Consider the following 21923-nt stretch of genomic DNA (forward strand, 5'->3'; position numbering starts at 1 on the left):
CCTGGTATAAACAGGAGGGGGAATGGACAGGGAGGGGGCCTGTTTGAGTTGGCCAAGTCTGGGGTGGTGGAGTGGGGAGGAGGACTGGGGCAGGATGCTATGTCCCCTGTTCCCCACCAAGGCCCCTGGGAGGAGCTGAGTCACACACCTCCCTCCCTGAGCCCCTCTTCCCCCCCACCCCAAGCTCCCAAATCCTGGGAAAATCTAAAGAGCTCATGCCTGGGTTGAGAAAGGAGAGAACTGGGTTCTCACACGTTCTTCTCTGAGTTATACAGCAGTCAGGCCTCAGCCCTCTCCTCCCAAAAGGGGTTGTCAGTCTTTGGTTTGAATAGTTTTCACCTAGAGGTTACCTTTGCAGCAATGCTGTGCTTAAGATCCTGACCCAGAGATTCCTTGGTTTCTTCACCTAAAGAAGGGCCAGAACCTACAGATGTGAGAGTGGGATGGGGGCCAGCACCACCCCACAGTCTGACCAGCTGGCCTCTCCCTTGGGCTACAGCTGGCTCTGGAGAGGGGCTTTTAAAAAACCAGCTGGGTGGTTTGGGACAGGAAGTAGAGCAGCAGAATGAGGAGGAGACTCATGGAGAAGGAAAAAGCATTGATTCTGGGTACTTTTATTCTGTGTCCCCCAGGCCAGAGTGGGGCAGGGGACTGGGGAAGAGAAGGGTCAGGGTTTTATTTGGGGGATTATTATTTTGGAAGGGGAGGAATCCTGGAGGAAAAAGGCAGGAAACAGCCAGAAAGGAGAGGAGGCTAGAAGAGAATCTAGGCCCCTTGATCCCCCTCCCCCAGACTAAGATAAAGACTAGAATTCTGAAAGGTGATCTCATCACACAGAGCCATGGCAGGGAGAAGGGGTAGGCAGGGGGTCACTGCCTTCCTTGGCTACCGAGTCCCTTCCACTACATCCTGAGGGGATCTGGGAAAAATGGGGTCCTGGGTTCCAGCTCGCAGAGCCTAAAGACAAGAGGAGCTAAAGGTTAGGCCCCTTTGCTAGACACCACACACCCCACCCTATGCTACAATTCTCCAGGTTTGTCGGAATCAGGCCAGTTTGGTGAAGAAGACACTGAGGGACCAAAGCACCCCGTCCCTACCACTCCTGGCTCTCCATCAGCTGCCAGATTCTAGGAAGGGGCTCAACAGAGGTTTCCATACCCTACAACGAAGAATGGGGTGGACCTGGAGCAGAATCCTCCTGGTGAGCAACCCCAAAGTCCTGGATTTTCGATTCTAGCAGCTTGTGGGGGGTGAGGGTGGGAGTGGGAGTAGACAGCAGAACTCGAGGGTCCTATGGGGTCCCTGACAGATCAGGGTGACAGGGAGCACTCTGTATGTCAACTGTCCGGTCCCACATCCAACTGGCCGGAACCCAAGCACCTGGCTCAGAAGGCGGGGAAATCCCGACGGGCCAGATGCCAGAGGTGCCGTCTCCCAAGACCCCAGAGCCACCTCCCCCAGAGGCGAGGAAGACCCCATACACGGGCGCCCGCCGGCCCAGAGGTGATTCCTTTCCTCGTTAGGAAACTCTCCGCTCCCTTTTCCGAGAGTTACGTGGTACATCTGGAAAGGAGGGGAGGAGGGAGGGCGCGGGGGGCGGGGGCCGGGCCGCCGTCGGACCCGGTGGGGACCCGGCGGGGACCCGGTACGGACGCGGTGCGGAGCGGTGGGGCCGGCGGGTGGGCGGGCGGGGGCGGAGACCCCGCGCCCTCCGGCGGGGCGCGGACTTGGAGCTGCGGGGCTGGGGGTGCCGCCCCCGGCGGGCGGGGGGAGGGCTCGGCCGCAGTCGGCAGGCTCCTCCCCGCGTTGAGTCACTCGGCTCCCGAGGTTTAGGGAGCGCCGGGTCGGCGGCCCCAGCGGAGGAGCGCGCCATGGGCCGCCGGACGCCGCGCGCCGAGCCGCCGAGCCGGGGCCCCCGGCGCCCCGCGCTGCTGCCGCTGCTCCTGCCGCTCCTGCCGCTGCTGCCGGGGCCGCCGCCGCGCGCCGCGGGCTTCAACCTAGACGCCGAGGCCCCCGCGCTACTGTCCGGGCCCCCGCGCTCCTTCTTCGGCTTCTCAGTGGAGTTTTACCGGCCCGGCACGGACGGGTGAGGGCGGCGGGCCGGCGGGGTCGCTGGGGGCTGGAGGGGCCGAGGCTGCAGCCCGAGAGGCGGAGATTGGAAGGACGCGGGCTGGGGCCGGAGCCGCGCCGGAGGGGAGGACGGCGCCGGCGCGGAGGGGCGCGGGGCTGGAGCGCGGGCGGCGGGCGGAGGGGCGGGGGTCCCGGTGCCGAGGTGAGTGGGGCGAGGGGACGCGGAGCCGAGGCTCTCTGGCTGAGATCCGCGGGCGGACGGGGCAGAGGGCCCTTGGGAGCACTGGGGGACTCGGGGCCCCTGGGGGCCGCTGTGCGGAGGGAACGGGCCCGCGCGAGATGCGCTGCGTGTAGTAAGAGGGCCTCGGAGACAGGAGGTCCGGAGGTCAGTGGGGGCCGGCCCCATCCTCCCCTCCCCCTCAGCTCGCGCAGGGAAGGACCCGGGAAGGGGACGGCGGCCCCCTCCTTTCTCCTCGGTCTCCTGCACAGCCCACACCCCGATCTCTCCTCAGACGAGGGGTTCGGGAACTTGGGGAGAGTCCCGGGACCCTGGCATCGGGGGCGCTGGGGCGGCTCAGCCGAGGGCGGGTGCACGGATGTGTCGGGAGGGGGTGTGCGCGCGTGAAGAGGGGTGGGCGGTTTCCCTCCTCCTCCAGCTCTTGGGAGGAAGAGAAAAGCTGATTTCCTGTAGTTTGTCGGCTGGAACTGAAGTGGGACGGGGACTTATGCAGCTGGGGTCAGGAGCTGGGAGATGCGGGCTCTCTGGGCCCAAGAGCGTAAGAACACAGGACATCAGGGACTGAGGCCGTCTCAGAGGACTCCTCGTTCCCAGGGTGTCAAGCAGACCGGCCCGAGGTGCCTGGAAAATGGGGAGCCCACAGGCTTGGGGAAACCGGAGTTAGAGCTGATGCAACTTAGGAAGAAGGGTGTTTTTAAATGTGGGGGATTGGCAAGTAAGGGAAGGTAGCTGCTCCTGGACTAGGCCAGGGACTCTAAGACGCCAGATTCCTGATCCTCTACAACTGGAGGAATTCTTTCTCCAGCATCTCTGGGCTCTTACCTTCCCACTGCTCCCCACCACCACCTCAACTCCAGTATCACAGGGTTTGATAGGATCTCTGCCAGAAGTGAGCTGTTTCCACACCAAATACAGTTAACTGATCTCTACTCATTTTCTTCAATTTTGAGAGAAAAGGGGTTAGTCTAGATAATTCAATTTTTGTGAGGGGGCAAATTTCCTTTGTCTGGACAACTTGGAGATAGGAAAAAAGAAAGCTATTTAGGCCCCAGCTGTTGGTTCTGGGCTATTCAAGGTCCCCACCCACCCACCCCACCCCACTCCCCTGGCCTCTTGCCCAAACCCCATTGCATCACCCTAGCCTAGAGCCTCTGCCAGCCCTGGCCTCCCCCAGGTCCCCTCAAACTGCTTACCACAACCCTAATGGAGTAGAGGGAGGGAGGGGATAGGACCCTTCCCCATAGTAGGGTATCCAGTTATCTGGCTCTTAACCTTCCCCTTATCCCACCCCCTAGCCCCACCTAACTAAAGTGTCCTCTCCCTTTTAAAACACTTCTCTTAAACATCTGGATTTTCACACACTCCTGGTTCCCTGGGTATCTGTCTGGCTCCTGGCCTGATTCTACAGTCCCTGAAGCCCTCTTCTAAAACAGGACCCAGCTTTCTCATCCCTTTCCCCTCCCCTTCTGTTCATCTCTTCTCCCAAGAGAACCCAGGTGTCCAGCTTGCACTCCTCCCCTCTCATTTTCTCTTTACAATGCTCTCTTAGAGGAGGACTCTGACTATTCTATGTCCCCAAAGACATCCCTTCCACCACAGCTGGGCCTTCAAGCCCCTCCTGCCCACAGGGAACAAACATAGCCCCTACCTGGGGCCATCCCTGGAGACAGAGGGTCTCAGTGGTCTTGGTCTCCACGCGTCACCTCACACTGTAGACATTCAAACAGCAACAAAGGGCAGGGTGAGCCCAAGAAAGATTACAAGATAGAAAAGGGCAGAGCTTTAAAAAGGTGTGAATCCTGGCCTCACCACTTACTCATTTGTTTGTGATGTGGGATGAGTTACTTACACTCTTGGAGCCTGGTCTTTTCATGAAGTGTTCTGAGGATAAAATGAGACAATACATACAAAAGATACCCGGTCCATAGAGGCTGATCAATACATGGGAGGCATGGTTGGTATGGGGTTGCTCTTTTAGTTCCAGCTCTCTCCTCCCTGGACATCACCTAGTTCTTTGCTTAAGTTGTCCCCCATTTCTTACTTGCTTTTAGTATTTGCTTAGAGTAGTGATAGTAATACTAGTCCCTCACATTCCGTCACACTTTTGTATCGATTTTCCCATTGCATTGCTACAAGAATCCTTGTATTAGGTAGAGGAAGCATTATTGCCCCATTTTCTATAAATATATATGTAATAATATTATATATATACACATATAAACCAAAACTTCAGGAATCATAGAAGTTGGCTTAGGGACCATTCAAGGGCAAGCCATCACTTTATGGGTAGAGGATCCAAGGCTTGTAGAGGGGAAATGACCTGGCCCAGGACATGAGCTCGAAAGGTGTACCAGCCTTAGCCCAGCTCCTTATTCCCTTCTGGGACTCTTCACAAGTGGAAGCAACTCTTCAGCCAGACAGGCCTATAGCCCTTAAGAATACACTGGGGGACCCAGAACTAGGTGTCCTCCTCTGACCTGGCCAGGGCTGGGACTGCTATAGGACCTGCAGGAGCTGGGCCGTTGTGCTATTGCTACTCTCCACCCCCAACCTTGCTAGGCCAACAGGTCAAACAGTAACCATGTATTGAACAGGAACTTGGTTAATCAGAAGCCTGGCTGGGGAGATAGTGGAAAGGAGGGGAGGGGATAAATTGTCAGCAGAGTAAACGAGAACACTGGCCTAGGATTTAGAACTACTGGCTTTTGTTGGGAAGGATTCTGAGGGACCTTGGGCATGTTTTCCCATCTGTAAAATGATGACATGGGATTAAGTCAACAGTTTTCTATTTAAGTTTTTTTCTTTATTTCCTTTATTTTTGTTTAAATTGGAATGATATATTACCAGGGCATTCTCTGTAAAACAGGGGAAAGAGGTTGCTCTGAAAGAAGATGGGGAGGAGTGTCAGGGCCAACCCGGCCTCCCTTCACTCCATGTGGCAGTCCCAAGGCATCTACAAGAAAGTCTTCAAGCCAGTGGATGCTCTCAATGGTGCTTTTCAGCTGTGCCAGCCTGCATGCCCAAGAACCAACTCTAGAGCCTTAGGGACCTGAGGCTTCAAAATAAACTATGGCAGTTATTTCTTCCCTTGGACTCTATTTTGGAAAATCTTACCTGCCAAAGTGCACTTAGTAAGGAATAATTAATTCCTTTTCCCATTTTTTATCAACTAGAAGTTAGAACAAGAAGAGATCTATAGCTGCCAATCAGAGCTATATGAGATGACCGGGTTCCCCACGTGAGCTGATATAATTCCAGCCAAAAGCAAATACACTTGAGGTTTTAATTAGCCCAGGCCATCTTATCAGGTGAATGCATGATTTCTGTCAGACTTCTGAAATGCTGAAAACCACCCAAGAACCCTCTGTTGTTACCTTCTTGTAACCCTAAGGAGGCCCAACTCATGCAGGAGCAGGAACCAAGAGTGGAAGAGTAAGGATAAGCTATGTGAAGTCTCACCCCTGACACCAAGCACATCTCTTGGCACGTGGAGAAGGGTACTATTTATTGGCCTAACTATGGGGAGCTGGCCACTGAACCACCAGGGATAAGCCATGATGATGGAAGCAGGGCTGGGGCTGTGTCCCTTGCCTTCATGCCAGGTCCCCTGAGCCTTCACACCGCCACAATGCTCATGCCCCTGGCCCCTGAGTTTAAGGGCTTTACAAGCTTTGCGAAGCCTCTCTCTTACCTTGCAATCCTGCCAGACTCCAAGCTTCTTTCTCAGGCCATCCCAAGAGCACTCAGTCTCGGCCCTCCCCAATCATAGAGGGTGTTGGAAAAACTGGGAGCAGGGATCCCTTGGCTGCAGCCTTATGCTCTCCTAGAAACAGAATATCAGAGCTCCAGGAGACTTATTCAAAGGCTTCATCTCACCACCCAGGGTACTGCCTAAGCCCGCACTGAGCTCGTGCTGACCCAGAAACTCCTAACTCCTGGCCCAGTGTTCTTCACACTGCCTCCTGTCCCACAGCTATTCTCTGGGGCTGCCCCTACGAAGGGATGGTTGCACCCCTCTCCCCTCACCCAGCCCTGGGGCAATGAAAACTAACCACTATCAACCTCACCTACTGGGCCTGGCAGTTGACCAGGTCACTGTGCCTTCAGAGTAGCCAGCCTCCACCCCCCAACTGGATATAATGCCTGAGTGAGAGGGGTGGGGCCCGGCGGTGGGAGACAAACGGAGAAGTGAGAGGTTGGAAACAGACAGGAAGCCACAGGCAGTAAACATTTCCTGTCCCCAGGGTAACGGTGCTGGCACCCCACCCCCCATCACTCCAGGAACTCTCACCCTGGGGGTGGGGCCCTCCTATTCCTATGAATCCTGCCTTTTCCCTCCTCCATTCTCATCCTCTGGCCCTCCTAGACCACTCCTTACTCCCCACTCGGTCCCCTGGCCCTGCTCCCAGGGGTACCCACACCTATTCCTCTTGGACCCCATCCCTCTCACCCCTCCCAACCTGGTCCTCTTGGAAGACACCCCAGGTTTTATGACCTCTACCATAATTCCCAGTGGGGTTCTTTCTTGGTAAGAACGGCTGAAGAAGGTATCCAGATACCAGGGAAGGGGTGGTATTGGGAATGGTGATAGCTGAGAGGGGGCAGAACAATAGAGAGAGAGAAACCCATGATCGGAGATGGAGAGAGAGGGGACCTAAAAAGAAAACAAAGAGAGCAAGTGGCCACAGGGACAGAGGGACAGCGGTTGCAAAGCAGTGACAGAGGCAGATGTGGGAGTAGAACAGGCCAAGGCTGGCAGGGGTGCTGACCCAGGGGCCGGGGCTGGTTGCCCCTACTGCCAGATGCGGTCCTCATGGGAGACTGTGGAGGAGAAGCCAGCAGAGCTGCACAGACGCCTCAGAGGCAGACGGACCCAGGAATGGCAGAGACAGATTTCCTAAGACCTTCACTATGACCGCTCCGTTACATAGGACCCCCAGCAAAGGAAACCTTCTCGTCTTCAGCTCAGGGGGATCCAGGGCACTGTGTCCAGAACTAAGCCCCGGCAGAGCAGGATCTGAACTCAGACTCCTAGGGATGGTGTGTGGGAAAGGGGCTCAGGGACTGAGACAGAGACCCAGCCAGGATGGGGAGGTCCACACTAGAGTCCAAGGTAAGGGCAGGCCCAGGCCCAGGGGAACAATCTGTTTTCACCATCCTCCAGCCTCTCTCCCCATTTCTCCTGCCTGATTTCCAAGACTCACATTTTCCTCCTACACGCCCCAGGCAGCCTGAAGCCTGGGTCTTGGTCCAGGGAAGGGCTCTAGCTTGGGACAGAAGGGTGCAGGCTGGTTAGAAGGACCATAGGGCTTCAGGGCCTGCGCATCCTATTGTGGCAGGCCCACCGGAGAGATGGAGAGGCTGGGGCCCAGGCCCTCTAGCCCTTGGCCCCGTCCCAGACCGACTCTGGCTCCTTCTCTCTGGGATAGGTAGAGGAGAGTGCAGGGGTGGGGGAGGGGCCGCATTAGTGACAGCGGCACATGGGGACCACCTGACTCCAGCCTGTGCCTCTGGCATCTGTGGCATCTTCTGAGATATAAATACAACCTAGGGGGCATCTACCCAGCCCCCAGCCAGCCCCCAGCCCAGGGACCTGGGTCCTTCCTGCTTCCGGAGACTGGTAAAGAGCTTGGAGCTACCCTAAACTGCCTCTCTTTTCCCCTCCACAGGGTCAGCGTGCTGGTGGGAGCGCCCAAGGCTAACACCAGCCAGCCGGGCGTGCTGCAGGGTGGTGCTGTCTACCTCTGTCTCTGGGGCACCAGCCCGGTACAATGTACCCCCATTGAATTTGACAGCAAAGGTAACCCCGATGTAGGCCGGCAAGTTCAGGGAGGGACTCCGGGGGTGGGACTTTGGCTGGGCTGGGGCAGACTGGGTGGTGCCCGGAGCGAGGGGTGGAGCTTGCCCTGAGCCCTGGCCAAGTGCCCTCCCGGCTTCGTGCAGCGGTGCAGCAGCTCCCCGTGGCACTCACACCACGTTCCCAGTCCAGCCCAGCCCTGAATCAGGAGGGCGGGCATGATTCAGAAACATGTGGCTCTCATTTCCCCTGAATCACCCACAACTCAAGGAGGCCAGGGCAGTAACACACACAAAGTCAGGGAGAGTCGCACAGACTATGGATTGTTTCATTTAACTAAGAACTGACTAAGTGGCAGTGCACGGCAGGCACTGGGCTGGGGCTGCAGGGCACTGAAACACAAGCCTCGGCCCTCAAGGAGCTCCATTCTGGAGGAGATGCAGAGGCGCCGATGGGAAAGAGACAGATGCAGGTAAGAGACAAGCAATAGTAACAGCTAACACTTCAAAAGCACTTGCTCTATGCCAGGCACTGTTGTAAGCACTTTATGTATTTAACTCACTTAATCCTTTCAACAGCAGTTTGAGGTTTAAGCCCATTTTGTAGGAGAGAAAACAGAGGTTAAGCAACTTGTCCAAGGTTATACAGCTAGTAAACGGTGAAGCAAGGACATGAACTTGAGCAATCTGGCTCCAGAAATCAAGACTGCGATGAGGTACAAAAAGAGGAGAGCGTAAAAAGATGGAGACATCAGGGCAGAGGATAAGATCATGAAACAGAATGATGATTTTAAAAGCCTCAAAACCACACTTACTGTAGTGTGCATTTCAGCATGTATATAAATGTTGAATATATAAATATAAATGTGATATGCCTGAAACTAATATAATATGTCCTCTGTACTTCAACTAAAAAAAAAACCCTGAAAGACAGAATCAGAGGAATAAAAAAGGCTGCCCTACAGAGGGTAGAGATAGGGCTTGGAAAGAGATACACAGACAGAGGCACCAAGAGAGAGACATAAAGGGACAGAGATCCAGAGATGGGAGACAGTCAGGAAAGAGGATAGAACAGGTGCTATTAGAGACACAGGCCCAGGTAGAGAGAGCCAGACGGTTACCCTCTCATGAAATCCTTGCCATCCTTTTCTACCACCCTCTGGCTCCACCTCACCTCAAGCATCCTTGTCCCAGCTGGATGAGGAGGTAAGGGGACCTGGAGAAGTCAAATCTAGAAACCCAGGTTCCATGAGCATGCATATGTGTGTGTGTGAATGTGCATGTGTACGCATATGCACACGTGTGTAGAGAAGGGCTGAGTCAGGCCACACAAAGCAGACCCTAAAGAAAACACCCTCCCCTTCCCAGTGAGTCAGGGGGCTCAGGGTTGGCAAGTGCTTAGGCACCCCCACACTGGAGGGGCAGGCCACTCAAGGGCTCAGCTGCCCATAACCTGGAGTGACTCCCCTTTTTCACTTCCCCAAGGCTCTCGGATGCTGGAGTCCTCACTGTCCAGCCTAGAGGGAGAGGAGCCTGTGGAGTTCAAGTCCTTACAGTGGTTCGGAGCAACGGTTCGTGCCCACGGCTCCTCCATCTTGGTGAGAGTCCAGCAGTTCCATGGTGTGGAGGCCAGGGAATAAGCAGTGGCTGTGTATAGTGGAGCACAGGCCTCGGGGGAGGGAGGAGAGACTCCGTTGGACCAAACCTGAAGCCCCCGCCTCCTGTGCCCTCCCAGGCCTGTGCTCCACTATACAGCTGGCGCACAGAGAAGGAGCCCCTGAGTGATCCCGTTGGCACCTGCTACCTCTCCACGGACAACTTCACCCGAGTTCTGGAGTATGCCCCTTGCCGCTCAGGTAGGGCAACAGGGGGCACATGCCCTGTGTCTGCCTTCTCTTTGTGACTCCCCACAGCCCCCTACACCATTAGCCTTTATGCTCACTGTCTGGACCAAGAAGATCTTTTCTGTGGCTTCCTCTCCCACCTCCTCCCCCAAGTTCTCTCACCTCCTGCATGACCCATCTCTGCGGGCTCCTTCTCACCACCTTCTCCCATCATAGATTTCAGCTGGGCAGCTGGACAGGGTTACTGCCAAGGGGGCTTCAGTGCTGAGTTCACCAAGGTGAGAGAGTGGCTGGGAGAGGAGTGGCTGTGGGTGGTGAGCATAGGGGGATCAGGACCATGTGTGGACTCATTCTTTCCTCCCACAGACTGGGCGTGTGGTCCTAGGTGGTCCAGGGAGCTATTTCTGGCAAGGTAAGTCCCTCCTCTGCTGTCCCTTAGTGCCCTGGCACATGGCCTCTCGTCCCTGCTCCCAGCCTGACATCACCATCCTTCCCTCCTCTGTCCCCTCCCAATTCTCCTCTCCTTTTCTTGAGACTAACATGTCCTCTTCCACCTCCCTCCACAAGTTTTACTTCCTTGAACGAGACTTCTGAAATCCTGCCCAGCAGCCCCCAGCGTCCCGTCCATTCCCCTTCCCCTGCATCCATCTCCTCATACCCTTCCCCAGGCCAGATCCTGTCCGCCACCCAGAAGCAGATTGCTGAATCCTATTACCCTGAGTACCTCATCAACCTGGTTCAGGGGCAGCTGCAGACCCGCCAGGCCAGTTCCATCTATGATGACAGCTACCTGGGTGAGTGAGAAGTGGGGAGGGAAGCGCAAGGGGAGAAGCAGCTCAGGTACCCCTGTCCTCATTCACCCCTTTGCCTCCCTTCTCCTACTCAGGCATCCCCAGCCCCTCTGCCATACTGTCATGTGCAGGCTGCCTATGAAGGCGCAGTAAGGGCAGGGAAGGGCTTGCAGGATAGGCCAGAGCAGAGCGGTCCCCAAGGCAGTATTACTAATATCCACCCACCCTGTCCCCCAGGATACTCAGTTGCTGTGGGTGAATTCAGTGGTGATGACACGGAAGGTGAGTGTGTCCCGAGGCTGGGGCCAAGGGCGGGGGCAGATGGAGACCAGGACCTGGGACCACAGGAACTGAAACACCACTCTTTTTTTTTTTTAATTTTTTATTAAGGTATTATTGATATATACTCTTATGAAGGTTTCACATGAAAAAGCAATGTGGTTACTACATTTACCCATTTATCAAGTCCCACCCATACCCCAGTGCAGTCACTGTCCATCAGTGTAGTAAGATGCCACAGATTCACTGTTTGCCTCCTTTGTGCTACACTGTTTTCCCCGTGACCCCCCCACACCACGTGAAACACCACTCTTGTCTGACTCTCCTTTCCCTGTCCTTAGCCCACAACTTTCTCTCTCTTTGCAGACTTTGTTGCTGGTGTACCCAAAGGGAACCTCACCTATGGTTATGTAAGACCCAGCCTGATCCTCCCTCCCTCCCTCCCCTTCCCTCCCTTCCCTCTCTTCCCCTGGATAGTCACAAAGAACCATGCATGGCAGTTATTGAGGATTCAAAAAGTGGATCAAAACACAAGCTCCAGAGTGAGACCCAGGTTCAAGTTCCAGCACTTCCTCTGGATGAATCATTCTGTTATTTATTTATTCATATCCCTACTTCATTCCATAAAAGCCTTGAGCCTGCTTAACCTCTCTGTATAATGGGATAATAATAGTTCTGACCTCACAAGGCTCTTGTAAGGATGAAGTGAGATAATGCATGTGAAAGTACTTAGTGAGCTGGTAGGCAATGTACAACTGGCAGCTGTTATTATTAGACCATGACAAGTGCTTTAAAAAGGATATAGATAAGAATGCCATAGGGGTGTGTTTAATTAACGATACATATTAAGGCAAGGTAAGAGATAAGAAGATCAATAAGACATCATATGCTATCACATAAGGTGATTCCAAGCAAGTATGTAAGATAAGGTACACATATATAAGCTAAGGTGCAGCTACTATTGATTCCCACAAGTTAATTGGGTTAGATTTTATCATTCACATTTTATGTGTGAGAAAGCTGAGACTCTAGGAGACCAAGGAAGCTGTTGAAGATCACCCATCTAGTAAGTGGCTAGAGAGATTTAAAAGCAGATCCGTCTTATTGCAAAGTCAGCATTCCTTCTGCAATATGATAAATTTCAGAAAAGTGGCCAAGATGATACAGCAGTTTAGTGGAAGAAATAACCTTTTTTCTTTATCAGGGATGGATCTGAGAAAGTTCTATGAAGGATCAGTGGAGATGAGATGAGAGGGCATCTTCGGCCAGAACATGCAGGAAGTCATTGAAGAAAAGAAAAAAGTCAGGCTAGCATAGCCGACTGGGCTGATTGAGGATGTAGAGAATAAGGAAAGGTTGAACAGAAGCAGATAGTCTGGGGCCCGATTCTCCAGGGACTTGGAGGACCAGCCAAGTGGAGACTTTGGGAAGTGGCTGCAGGGGATTACTGTTTCCAAGTGGGGGGCGTTCCTCCCAGACCCAGTCTGGGGCCATTGGTCTGTCAGCTGGGATGGGGGCAGGGCGCTGGCCAGGAAGCAGTCTGGCAGTCCTGGGAGAGGGCTCACTCCAGGGGAACAGCAGTGAGAGTGGGAATAGAGCAAGGAGTCCGGAGAATGTGGGGACTGGTAGGGCCAGTTGCTAAGTGTGGACAGAGGGGAGACATGAGTGTTTGTGGTTCAGGAGGGCTGGACGATGAGGAGTGACTGAGGTCTCAACATACATTCAGTCATCCAGCTAGTAATTATGTCTACTGCTCACTGAGGCACTAAAGAGAAAGCAAAGAACAAAACCAAGTTCCTGCCCCCACTGATCTTATTTTGGTTGATAGAAATGGACAACAGACAGAAATATGTCAGCAGTTGATAAATGATAATGAGAAAATAATGTAGTTATTATTATGGGGTAGAGCCACCCTGCATAGAGATAGGAATGTGAAGGCAAAGCTCAGGAGAGAGGGGACAAGTGGTCTGTGTCTGCAAGGAATGCCTGCCCCTGGGTAATCTGTACCTATTTTTCTTCAGTCCATGAGATGGTCTGAATGTCTGGGACCAATGGGCATTTTTCCTGATCCACAGGTCACCATTCTTAATGGCTCAGACATCCGATCCCTCTACAACTTCTCAGGGGAACAGGTGAGGACACCCCCTCCACACCCAGCATGGCCCTCTGCCAACCAAGCCCTGGCCCCACCCCAGTAAGCTCGGCCGACTTCTCAGATTCCCTACAGCCTGACCAGTCCCCATTGCCCCTGTTGATTAACCCCTGGTTCTGACACAGTGCTGCCCTTGTCCCCTCAGATGGCCTCCTACTTTGGCTATGCAGTAGCTGCCACAGACATCAACGGGGACGGGTGAGTAAGGAGGAAAGGAGCACACCACAGTGTCCTTCCCAGCTCTGAGTGGGAAGAGTGTGGGGCAGGACAGAAAACTACAAGGAGAGTTTTTCTCTGGATTATCCTCCTGGTGACTGCATTTGCTCGCTCAGGAGCAAGGAGACAGCTGAGAGCTAAAGACCAGAGACCTCAGGTCTTCTCACATGGTGGGAGGGATGTTGGGATCCAGGATGCCTGGGATTTCCTGGCACTAGGACTGGGGCAGGGAGGTGGCAAGGTGGGGTACCAGGATGGCTGGGTATTTTGCCTACCCCCAGGCTGGCCGACTTGCTGGTGGGGGCACCCCTGCTCATGGAGCGGACAGCGGATGGGCGTCCTCAGGAGGTGGGCAGGGTCTACATCTACCTGCAGCACCCAACTGGCATGGAGCCCACACCCACCCTCACCCTCACTGGCCATGATGAGTTTGGCCGATTTGGCAGCTCCTTGACGCCCCTGGGGGACCTGGACCAGGATGGCTACAATGGTAAGTACCTTGGGCTCAAGGACCTGAGGACCTCGAGGCCTGAGTCAGAAAGGATCTAGGGAGGAGACTATAGCTATGATACCAGACCTGCAGCGACTTCCCAAGGAGATGTTAGGCTTTAAGATCCCAGTGGTGAAGTTCTGGGGCTTGAAAAGATTAGAATACAAGGAATGACAGATGGGAAAAATAGGATTCTGCATCCTAGGATCTGGGGGTAGAGACTTGGACTCCTGGATTCCTGGCCTGCTGACTGGTGTGTGTTGTATGTCTTGCAGATGTGGCTGTCGGGGCTCCCTTTGGTGGGGAGACCCAGCAGGGAGTGGTGTTTGTATTCCCTGGGGGCCCAGGGGGGCTAGGCTCTAAGCCTTCCCAGGTTCTGCTGCCCCTGTGGGCAGCTGGCCACACACCAGACTTCTTTGGCTCTGCCCTTCGAGGAGGCCGAGACCTGGATGGCAACGGATACCCTGGTGAGTTGTGCCTGAGGCCCCTTTCTTCTTGGAATTCCCTGGTCACAGACCCCTACCCTGTCTTTGACACGTTCCTAAGCCCCTGAGTGCAGTTCTAGGGTAGTGCCACCAGATGGCACTGTCCCTCCGCTTCAGCCTCCTAGACTAATGAAACTAGAAGGGGGTTAGGAAGGAATAATTCTGATATGGAGCTTGCTGTAAGGAGTAGTTTCTTGACTTCTTGCAGATCTGATTGTGGGGTCCTTTGGTGTGGACAAGGCTGTGGTATACAGGTATGAACTCCAGCGGGGGCAGCCTGGGAGAAGTGAGAACTGGGGAATTTCTCAGTGGGGCTGCGGTTGGGAAAGTACAAAGACCACCGGGATCCTGGGGCATGAGCATCAGCCTCCCATGCCCAGGTTCCAGAGCCATCTTGCTTCTACTGAACCCAACATCCACTCCTGGCAGGGGTCGCCCTATCGTGTCTGCCAGTGCCTCCCTCACCATCTTCCCTGCCATGTTCAACCCAGAGGAGCGCAGCTGCAGCTTGGAGGGGAACCCCGTGGCTTGGTGAGCTGGGGCCCAGGAGACTGCAGGGTCTGAGTCTGGGATACATCAGTATGTGCCTGGGAGAGGCAGGGAGATGAGGTCTGGGGTAAGGGACAAACACTGGTGTCCTAGTCTGGGTCAGTCATGAGGGGTGGGGGGATGCAGGTAGAGGATAGGATACCTGTTCCAGTTGGATACACCAGCTTTCCTCTTGGTCTTCCTCCAGCATCAACCTTAGCTTCTGCCTCAATGCTTCTGGGAAACATGTTCCTGACTCCATTGGTGAGGGAGACTGCCTGAATCTCTCCAGCACTGGGACAGAGGATAAAGGGGCTGGGGACCTGGGCACCTCCCTTCTCTCTTAATGGATTGGCAGGGAGAGGCAGATTCTCCTTAACATAGCTCCCCACTGCAGGCTTCACGGTGGAGCTCCAGTTGGACTGGCAGAAGCAGAAGGGGGGTGTACGGCGGGCACTTTTCCTGGCCTCCAGACAGGCGACCCTAACCCAGACTCTACTTATCCAGAATGGGGCTCGGGAAGATTGCAGAGAGATGAAGATCTATCTCAAGGTATGGCCCCATGGGCAGGGAATAGACTGGGCTGGGGAGGGTGGCCACGTAGAACTGGGGACCCCTCCTGAAGGAAAAGAGATGGGGAGAGTCCAGTGAAAGGCTTGGGACTTTGGAGTCCTGAGGACAGACCCCCTTCTGTCGGAGGAGCTGGGAAACAGGCTGCCAAGTCCTCTGAAGCAATGAGGATGGTCAAATTTGGACACTTGGATTCTCAAGAGCCCTGAGTGGACAAAGGGATATATGAGAGACTGAGGAGCAGGGCCACCAAGTCCCCAGTGTCCCTTCACTCTGTAAACCTTCTCTCCTGCCCCAGAACGAGTCAGAGTTCCGAGACAAACTCTCCCCAATTCATATTGCCCTCAACTTCTCGCTGGACCCCCAATCCCCTGTGGATAGCTATGGCCTCCGGCCAGTCTTACACTACCAGAGCAAGAGCCGCATAGAGGACAAGGTGAGGACGGAGGGGGTGGGGGGCATGGGACCTGGGAGGAGACAGGCCTGGGCACCTGTGAGTAGGGCCCTGGAAGGGGGAGTCTGTAGCCCAGCAGGGGTCTAAATTCCCCCTCTCAAGGCTACCCCACTTCCCAGGCTCAGATCTTGCTGGATTGTGGAGAAGACAACATCTGTGTGCCGGACCTACAGCTGGAAGTGTTTGGGTAAGTAAAGGCTGACATTGAGCTGGGGGATTCCACATGCCAAGGGCTCCTATGAGGACATGTGGAGCTTGGAAGCACCTGGCTTCTGAAACAGGAGAATAGCTAGCTGTATGGAAATTACTCAACTTCCCAAGTTACCCTTAGGAAGTTACTCAACTTCTCTGAGCTTCAGCTTTGTCATCTGTATAGTGGGAATCACTGCATCTATTTTTCTAGTTTTTTGGAAGGATTAAATGAAATAATTTACTTAAAGCATCTGGCCTAGTGCCTGCCATAGAGTTGGAACTCACTGGATGACACCTATTGTCATAATGTTATTATCATCATTATGGACTGTTGTCCTGGTGTGGGGATTATTGCCCAGTATTCCTTACCCCTGTGTGTCCCCTCCAGGGAGCAGAACCGTGTGTACCTGGGGGACAAGAACTCCCTAAACCTAACTTTCCATGCCCAGAATGTGGGTGAGGGCGGCGCCTACGAGGCTGAGCTTCGGGTCACCGCTCCTCCAGAGGCTGAGTACTCCGGACTCGTCAGACACCCTGGGGTGAGAGGGGCTCTCAGGCAGGGCTTGGGAGGAGATCCTGCCCGAGAAGCACCAAAACCTCACCGCCCCCACCCTATCCTCAGAACTTCTCCAGCCTGAGCTGTGACTACTTTGCTGTGAACCAGAGCCGCCTACTGGTTTGTGACCTGGGCAACCCCATGAAGGCAGGGGCCAGTGTAAGTTGGCGGAGAGGAGAACGCCTGAGCGGACAATAACCTGCCTGTCCAGTGCAGAGCTGTGTGATGGGAAGGGCGGCTGGAAGCGGAGTGGGGCGAACGCCCACTCTGACAGGCCCCTGTGCTCCCTCCCCGTCCTGCAGCTCTGGGGAGGCCTTCGGTTCACAGTCCCTCATCTCCGGGACACGAAGAAAACCGTCCAGTTTGACTTCCAGATCCTCAGGTAGGGAGTGAGTGGTGTTGGGCAGCAGACAAGTTGGGGGCGGGGCGTAGGGGGCGGGGCAGGGGTGGAGCCTGGGCCGGGTGAATTCAACCTAGCGGGCTCCATCGCCATCTCACTCTCCATCCCACAGCAAAAATCTCAACAACTCGCAAAGCGATGTGGTTTCCTTCCGTCTCTCAGTGGAGGCTCAGGCCCAGGTCTCTCTTAACGGGTCAGTGCCAGGGCAAAATGGGGCCTGTCAGGGAGGGGAGACAGACTTCTAGTTAAGGATGCACACAGGGTCGCTTCCACTGTCCTCTAAACCACCCTCCTCCCCAGTGTGTCCAAGCCTGAGGCAGTACTGTTCCCGGTGAGTGACTGGCATCCCCACGACCAGCCTCAGGAGGAGGGGGACTTGGGTCCCGCTGTCCACCATGTCTATGAGGTGAGGAGGGATAGAAGCAGGAAGGGCCAGGGCCAGGACAGTGGCTGGGAGTGGAGGGGCAGGCCCAGAATGAATGCAGGGAAGGAGGAGATAGTGTGAGTGACACAGGCTGGGACCACAGTGAGCTGCTGAGAGAGAGGAGGGAGGTGGTAATGATATACAAAGGCCTGGGCAGGGGCCATGTGAGAGACAGCCAGAAGAGTAGAGACAGGCCCGGGGACTGACTTGGAAGGGAAGGATGGAGCCACCTGCAGGAGTGTTGGCTGTAGAGGATTTGTCTCTGCTGACTGACTCCCTCTTTCCCTTCTGAGGCAGGAGACTTGCATCAGGGTAGAGGGGACTGTGGTGACCCTGCTTCTCAGTGGAGCAGAATAGTTCTCTTCCTTCTCAAAATGATTGCGTTCTCCTCTCCTTAGCTCATCAACCTGGGCCCCAGCTCCATTAGCCGGGGCGTGCTGGAGCTCAGCTGTCCCCACGCTCTGGAAGGTCAGAAACTCCTCTACATGACCAGGATCACAGGATTCAGCAACTGCACCACCAGTCACCCCCTCAACTCACAGGGCCTGGAGGTAAGGGGCCTGGAGACTGGCCTGGGGGAGCAACCAGGGCTAGGGGAGTAGAGAAGTTCACTGGGGGGCTGGAAGAGCCAATGAGGATGTGCTTGAAGCTAGGACTGAGACCGCAAACACCTCGAGGCCTTGGGAAGGAAAAAGACTTCATACACCACCTGAAATATCCTTCCCTTACTTCTTTCCCTGGCATATTCCTAGGACCCAGCTCTGTGCCCCCTCCTCTGAAGCCTTCTTCCCACCTGTTTCCCTGGGCCCCAGTGCCTGGTTTAAAGTTCTTTTACTCGTTAACAAAATTTAATGAAATGAGCATCTACACTGTACACTGTTATAAGCCCAGGACATATCTCCCTGAACAAAACCAACAAGCTTTCATGGTGCTTACATTTTAGTGGAGGGTAATAGACAAAATGAAAAAGGATAGATTTAACAGCTGTTTAAAAGTGATGAAGTGCAATACTAACATGCAGGGGGCTGAGGGGCTGGAGACTGAGTCATCAGGGAAAATCTCCTGAGGTAACAGTTGAACTGAAGCCTGAAAAACAGGATGAACCTGCTTTATGAAGACTCGGGGAAGAGCATTCCAAGCAGAAGGAACAGCCAGTGCAAAGGCGCTAAAGCAGGGACAGAGGCCTAATTATTTACACATGTCCCCATAAACTCTAATGACCAAGTTCAATTTATTTCCACATTTTAGTGCTGAGTTTGGTTCCTTGCTATTGGAGGTAGTCAGTTGGATAGAAAAAGAACAGGTTGAAACTTTGACACTGGCTGACTGACTTAGATGCCAACTTAGACACTGTAATGAGGTGGGAGGGGCAGCTAAGGGTCCCTTTCCTCTTCCAGTTGGATCCCGAGGGTTCCCAGCACCATCAGCTGCAAAGGCGGGAAGCTCCAGGCCAGAGCCCAGCCTCCCCTGGGCCTCAGATCCTGGTAAGTCGTACTGGGACTTGGGTTCTCAGAGCCACCAGAAGGTCAGAACTCCAGTTCAAGCCTCAACTTTTTTCCCAGAAATGCCCAGAGGTGGAGTGTTTCAGACTGCGCTGTGAGATTGGGCCACTGCACCGGCAAGAGAGCCGAAGTCTGCAACTGCATTTCCGAGTGTGGGCCAAGACTTTCCTGCATGTGAGAGAGCCCCAGTGACCTTCGGGCCAGCCAGAGTGACTCTCTTTGCCCGCTATCTTAGCCACCTTTGGTGAATGGGACCCAGACACTCCAGCTCCCCTCCCTCGCCCTTGTTTAGGCAAGGCTGCTTTCCTTGGCGCCACCTGGTGGCTCCACTGGGAGTGACCAGAGATAGGGCTGGAGGGAGACCAGCTTGCAGAGAATAATAGAAAAACAGAAAGATGGAAGATGTATCATAGTGGAGAGGCAAACAGATGAGGAAATAGTAAAGAGCCACATTTGTTAAGCACACACTATGGACCAGGCATTAGCCTGGGTGATTAGCCTATATGAATGATTCAAAAACTTTTTTTTATTGAACATGCAGTTATCTAATTATACATTATTTAGTTATAACTATTCAAATGCACATTTATTATCTCGTATAAAGAACACAGAGATTCAAGAGTGAATGATTCCAAAGGAAATGAGTCCATATAGGGAGATATCACAACCTTAGCCAGGCCATGGGGAGTCCTTTGTCCTCTGGATCCCAAAAGGCACCTCCCTGAACACCCTGCTCCCACCCACAGCGGGAGCACCAGCCATTTAACCTGCAGTGTGAAGCTGTGTATGAAGCCCTGAAGATGCCCTACCGAATCCTGCCCCGGCAGCTTCCCCGAAAGGAGCTGCAGGTGAGTTCAGGGCCAGGGGTCTGGGCCAAGGAAAATAGGGCTCAGAGTGCACAGTCTTGTGGTGTCAGGAAAGTACTCCTGGAAGAAGTAATGTTTAAGCTGAGACCTGAAGAATAAGAAGGAACTAGCAGGCTAACAAGTCAGGAAAGGCATATTTTCTGGGGAGAGGGAATTAGCAGGTGTGAAAACCCAAAAGTAAGAGACAATAATAAACATTTTAGGAATCAAAATTTTGAAGATCAGAATTCTGTTAGCCCAAGATGGGAAGTGGGAAGTGAATCTAGGTCCAATGGCAAGTGAGAGCGAAGTGTTGGATGGGAAGAACTGATGGCTTGCATTGACCTCTCCTGACTTGCTCCATAGGTGGCCACGACCGTGCAGTGGACCAAGGCAGAAGGCAGCCACGGTATCCCACTGTGGATCATTATCCTAGCCATCCTCATTGGCCTCCTGCTCCTAGGTCTGCTCATCTACATCCTCTACAAGGTCAGCCAGCTCCTACCCATGACTTAGCTACCCTCTTACAGGCTCTGCCCTTGACCCAGCACAGTCCCCAGTATCTACCTCCAGACCAGTTCTCTAGCCACATGCCCCCTCCTCTGCCCTGGCCACATTGCACCCCATTCTGTCCCTGCATTTGCCTGTATTTGCAAAATCAACATTACTCTCAGGTGATAAATATGTGGCATTTGTGATGTCACATCCTCCAAAAACCCATGGCAGCCAATACTAACTGATCATACTCTAGAAGTGGCATTAGAATCCTTCACAAGAGGCAGCCACTACTAGGTGATCAGACATGGAACTTGAGTTCAAACCCATTTTCCATCCCTGGCTTAACTGCGGGGATTTTTATGGCACTGATAGAAAGACCCTCTTATACCAAATCACCCCAAGCTTTAGCCCTCCTGGCCCATTGGACCTCTTTGAGAGAGAGTCTTAATAGCCTAAATCTAGGCCACTTTTGCAAGATGGGGATATTGGAGGCCCTAGAGTCCTCTTCATTCCCACCTAGGATATGATATAGGGAGAAATGGGAGCCAGAGTATCTAAACTGTCCCTCCTTCTCCCCTCATTAGCTTGGATTCTTCAAACGCTCCCTCCCATACGGCACCGCCATGGAAAAAGCTCAGCTCAAGCCTCCAGCCACCTCTGATGCCTGACTCCTCCCAATCCCAGACTCCCAATGCTGAAGGCCCAGTCCCCCCACCCTTAGTCTACTGACAGGGAGGGAGCTGGGCACTTCCCGAAGGTGCTGAGGGCCAGGGAGAAGCTCCTCTCCCCAGCCCAGAGACATACTTGAAGGGCCAGAGCCGGGAGGTGAGGAGCTGGGGATCCCCTCCCCCCATGCACTGTGAAGGACCCTCGTTTACACATGCCCTCCTCATGGATGGGGGAACTCAGATCCAGGGACAGAGGCCCCAGCCTCCCTGCAGCTTTTGCATTTTGGAAAGTTTCCTGAAAACAACTTGGAACCGAACTGGGGAAGTCCAGTCCCAGTACTCTGGGCCAGACGTGCCCCAGGACTTCCTATCCAGCTCCAGCCTGCAAAAATCTGTCCTCAGCCTTGCCAGAGATCCACAGGAAGCCCTAAGCTAAGAACCTGGACCCTGGGGAGTGAGACCTGGCAGCTCTGGACAGCCCCCACTGTCGTGGGCCAACAAGGAACACTAACCGTGGATGGTGCCCCAGGCCCAGCTCAGGACAGATCCCAAATGAGGATCAGTGCTGGCCCAGAACCAGCTCCAAGGGAATCAGAACTCTAAAGGGCCTGGAGTTGATCTGGGACCCAGACTCGGACATTGGGAACCTAATCAGGCAGACCCAGGCCTACATTTGAGCCTGCTCCAGACCTGGGCCTGGAGGCCCAGTCCACCTCTGACTCAGGAGAAGTCAGGATTGCCCAGGACCCTGAAGGGGCCACGGTGGCAACAGATCTGGAACCTCAGCCTAGCCAGATGCAGGCCCTCACAGTACCCCAGGAAAGGGGAGCCCACTGTCCCAGGCCTGCAGGATTTGAGTTCTGCCCGCCAGCTGCACTGATGCTGCCCTTCCTCTCCTTGCCCTACCCTCCCATCACCTCGGCTC

The 21923-nt window shown here is 54.1% G+C and overlaps 1 protein-coding gene and 1 long non-coding RNA gene across 3 annotated transcripts; one reads left to right on the forward strand and one right to left on the reverse strand.

Moving 5' to 3' along the window:
• The first annotated feature begins 1182 nt into the window (after nt 1-1182).
• On the forward strand, nt 1183-21798 carry ITGA5 (integrin subunit alpha 5). 2 transcript variants are annotated; one of them, XM_073213443.1, is made up of 30 exons: nt 1183-1201; nt 7978-8108; nt 9590-9702; nt 9840-9960; nt 10165-10226; nt 10315-10360; nt 10617-10742; nt 10977-11021; nt 11385-11428; nt 13094-13150; nt 13316-13368; nt 13668-13876; nt 14152-14343; nt 14570-14615; nt 14791-14892; nt 15098-15153; nt 15287-15441; nt 15758-15895; nt 16033-16100; nt 16494-16644; nt 16728-16820; nt 16964-17043; nt 17174-17254; nt 17362-17467; nt 17884-18036; nt 18883-18969; nt 19048-19161; nt 19734-19835; nt 20199-20321; nt 20915-21798. In XM_073213443.1, exons 3-30 carry the CDS (start codon nt 9598-9600, stop codon nt 20996-20998), a joined length of 2799 nt encoding a protein of 932 aa, XP_073069544.1. In that variant the 5' UTR covers nt 1183-1201; nt 7978-8108; nt 9590-9597; the 3' UTR covers nt 20999-21798. The 2 variants fall into 2 exon arrangements, with proteins under 2 accessions (XP_073069544.1, XP_036862079.2); XM_037006184.2 differs by lacking the exon at nt 1183-1201 and adding an exon at nt 1831-2086.
• LOC108408512 (uncharacterized) lies at nt 5175-7952 on the reverse strand. The gene is made up of 3 exons (XR_012121452.1): nt 6376-7952; nt 6000-6131; nt 5175-5363 (listed from the first exon to the last, which is right to left on the reverse strand). It is a non-coding gene; the product is annotated as an uncharacterized lncRNA (long non-coding RNA).
• Nucleotides 21799-21923: the final 125 nt, after the last annotated feature.

Source organism: Manis javanica, chromosome 10 (genome assembly GCF_040802235.1).
Source record: "Manis javanica isolate MJ-LG chromosome 10, MJ_LKY, whole genome shotgun sequence".
NCBI classification, from domain to species: Eukaryota; Metazoa; Chordata; class Mammalia; order Pholidota; family Manidae; genus Manis; species Manis javanica.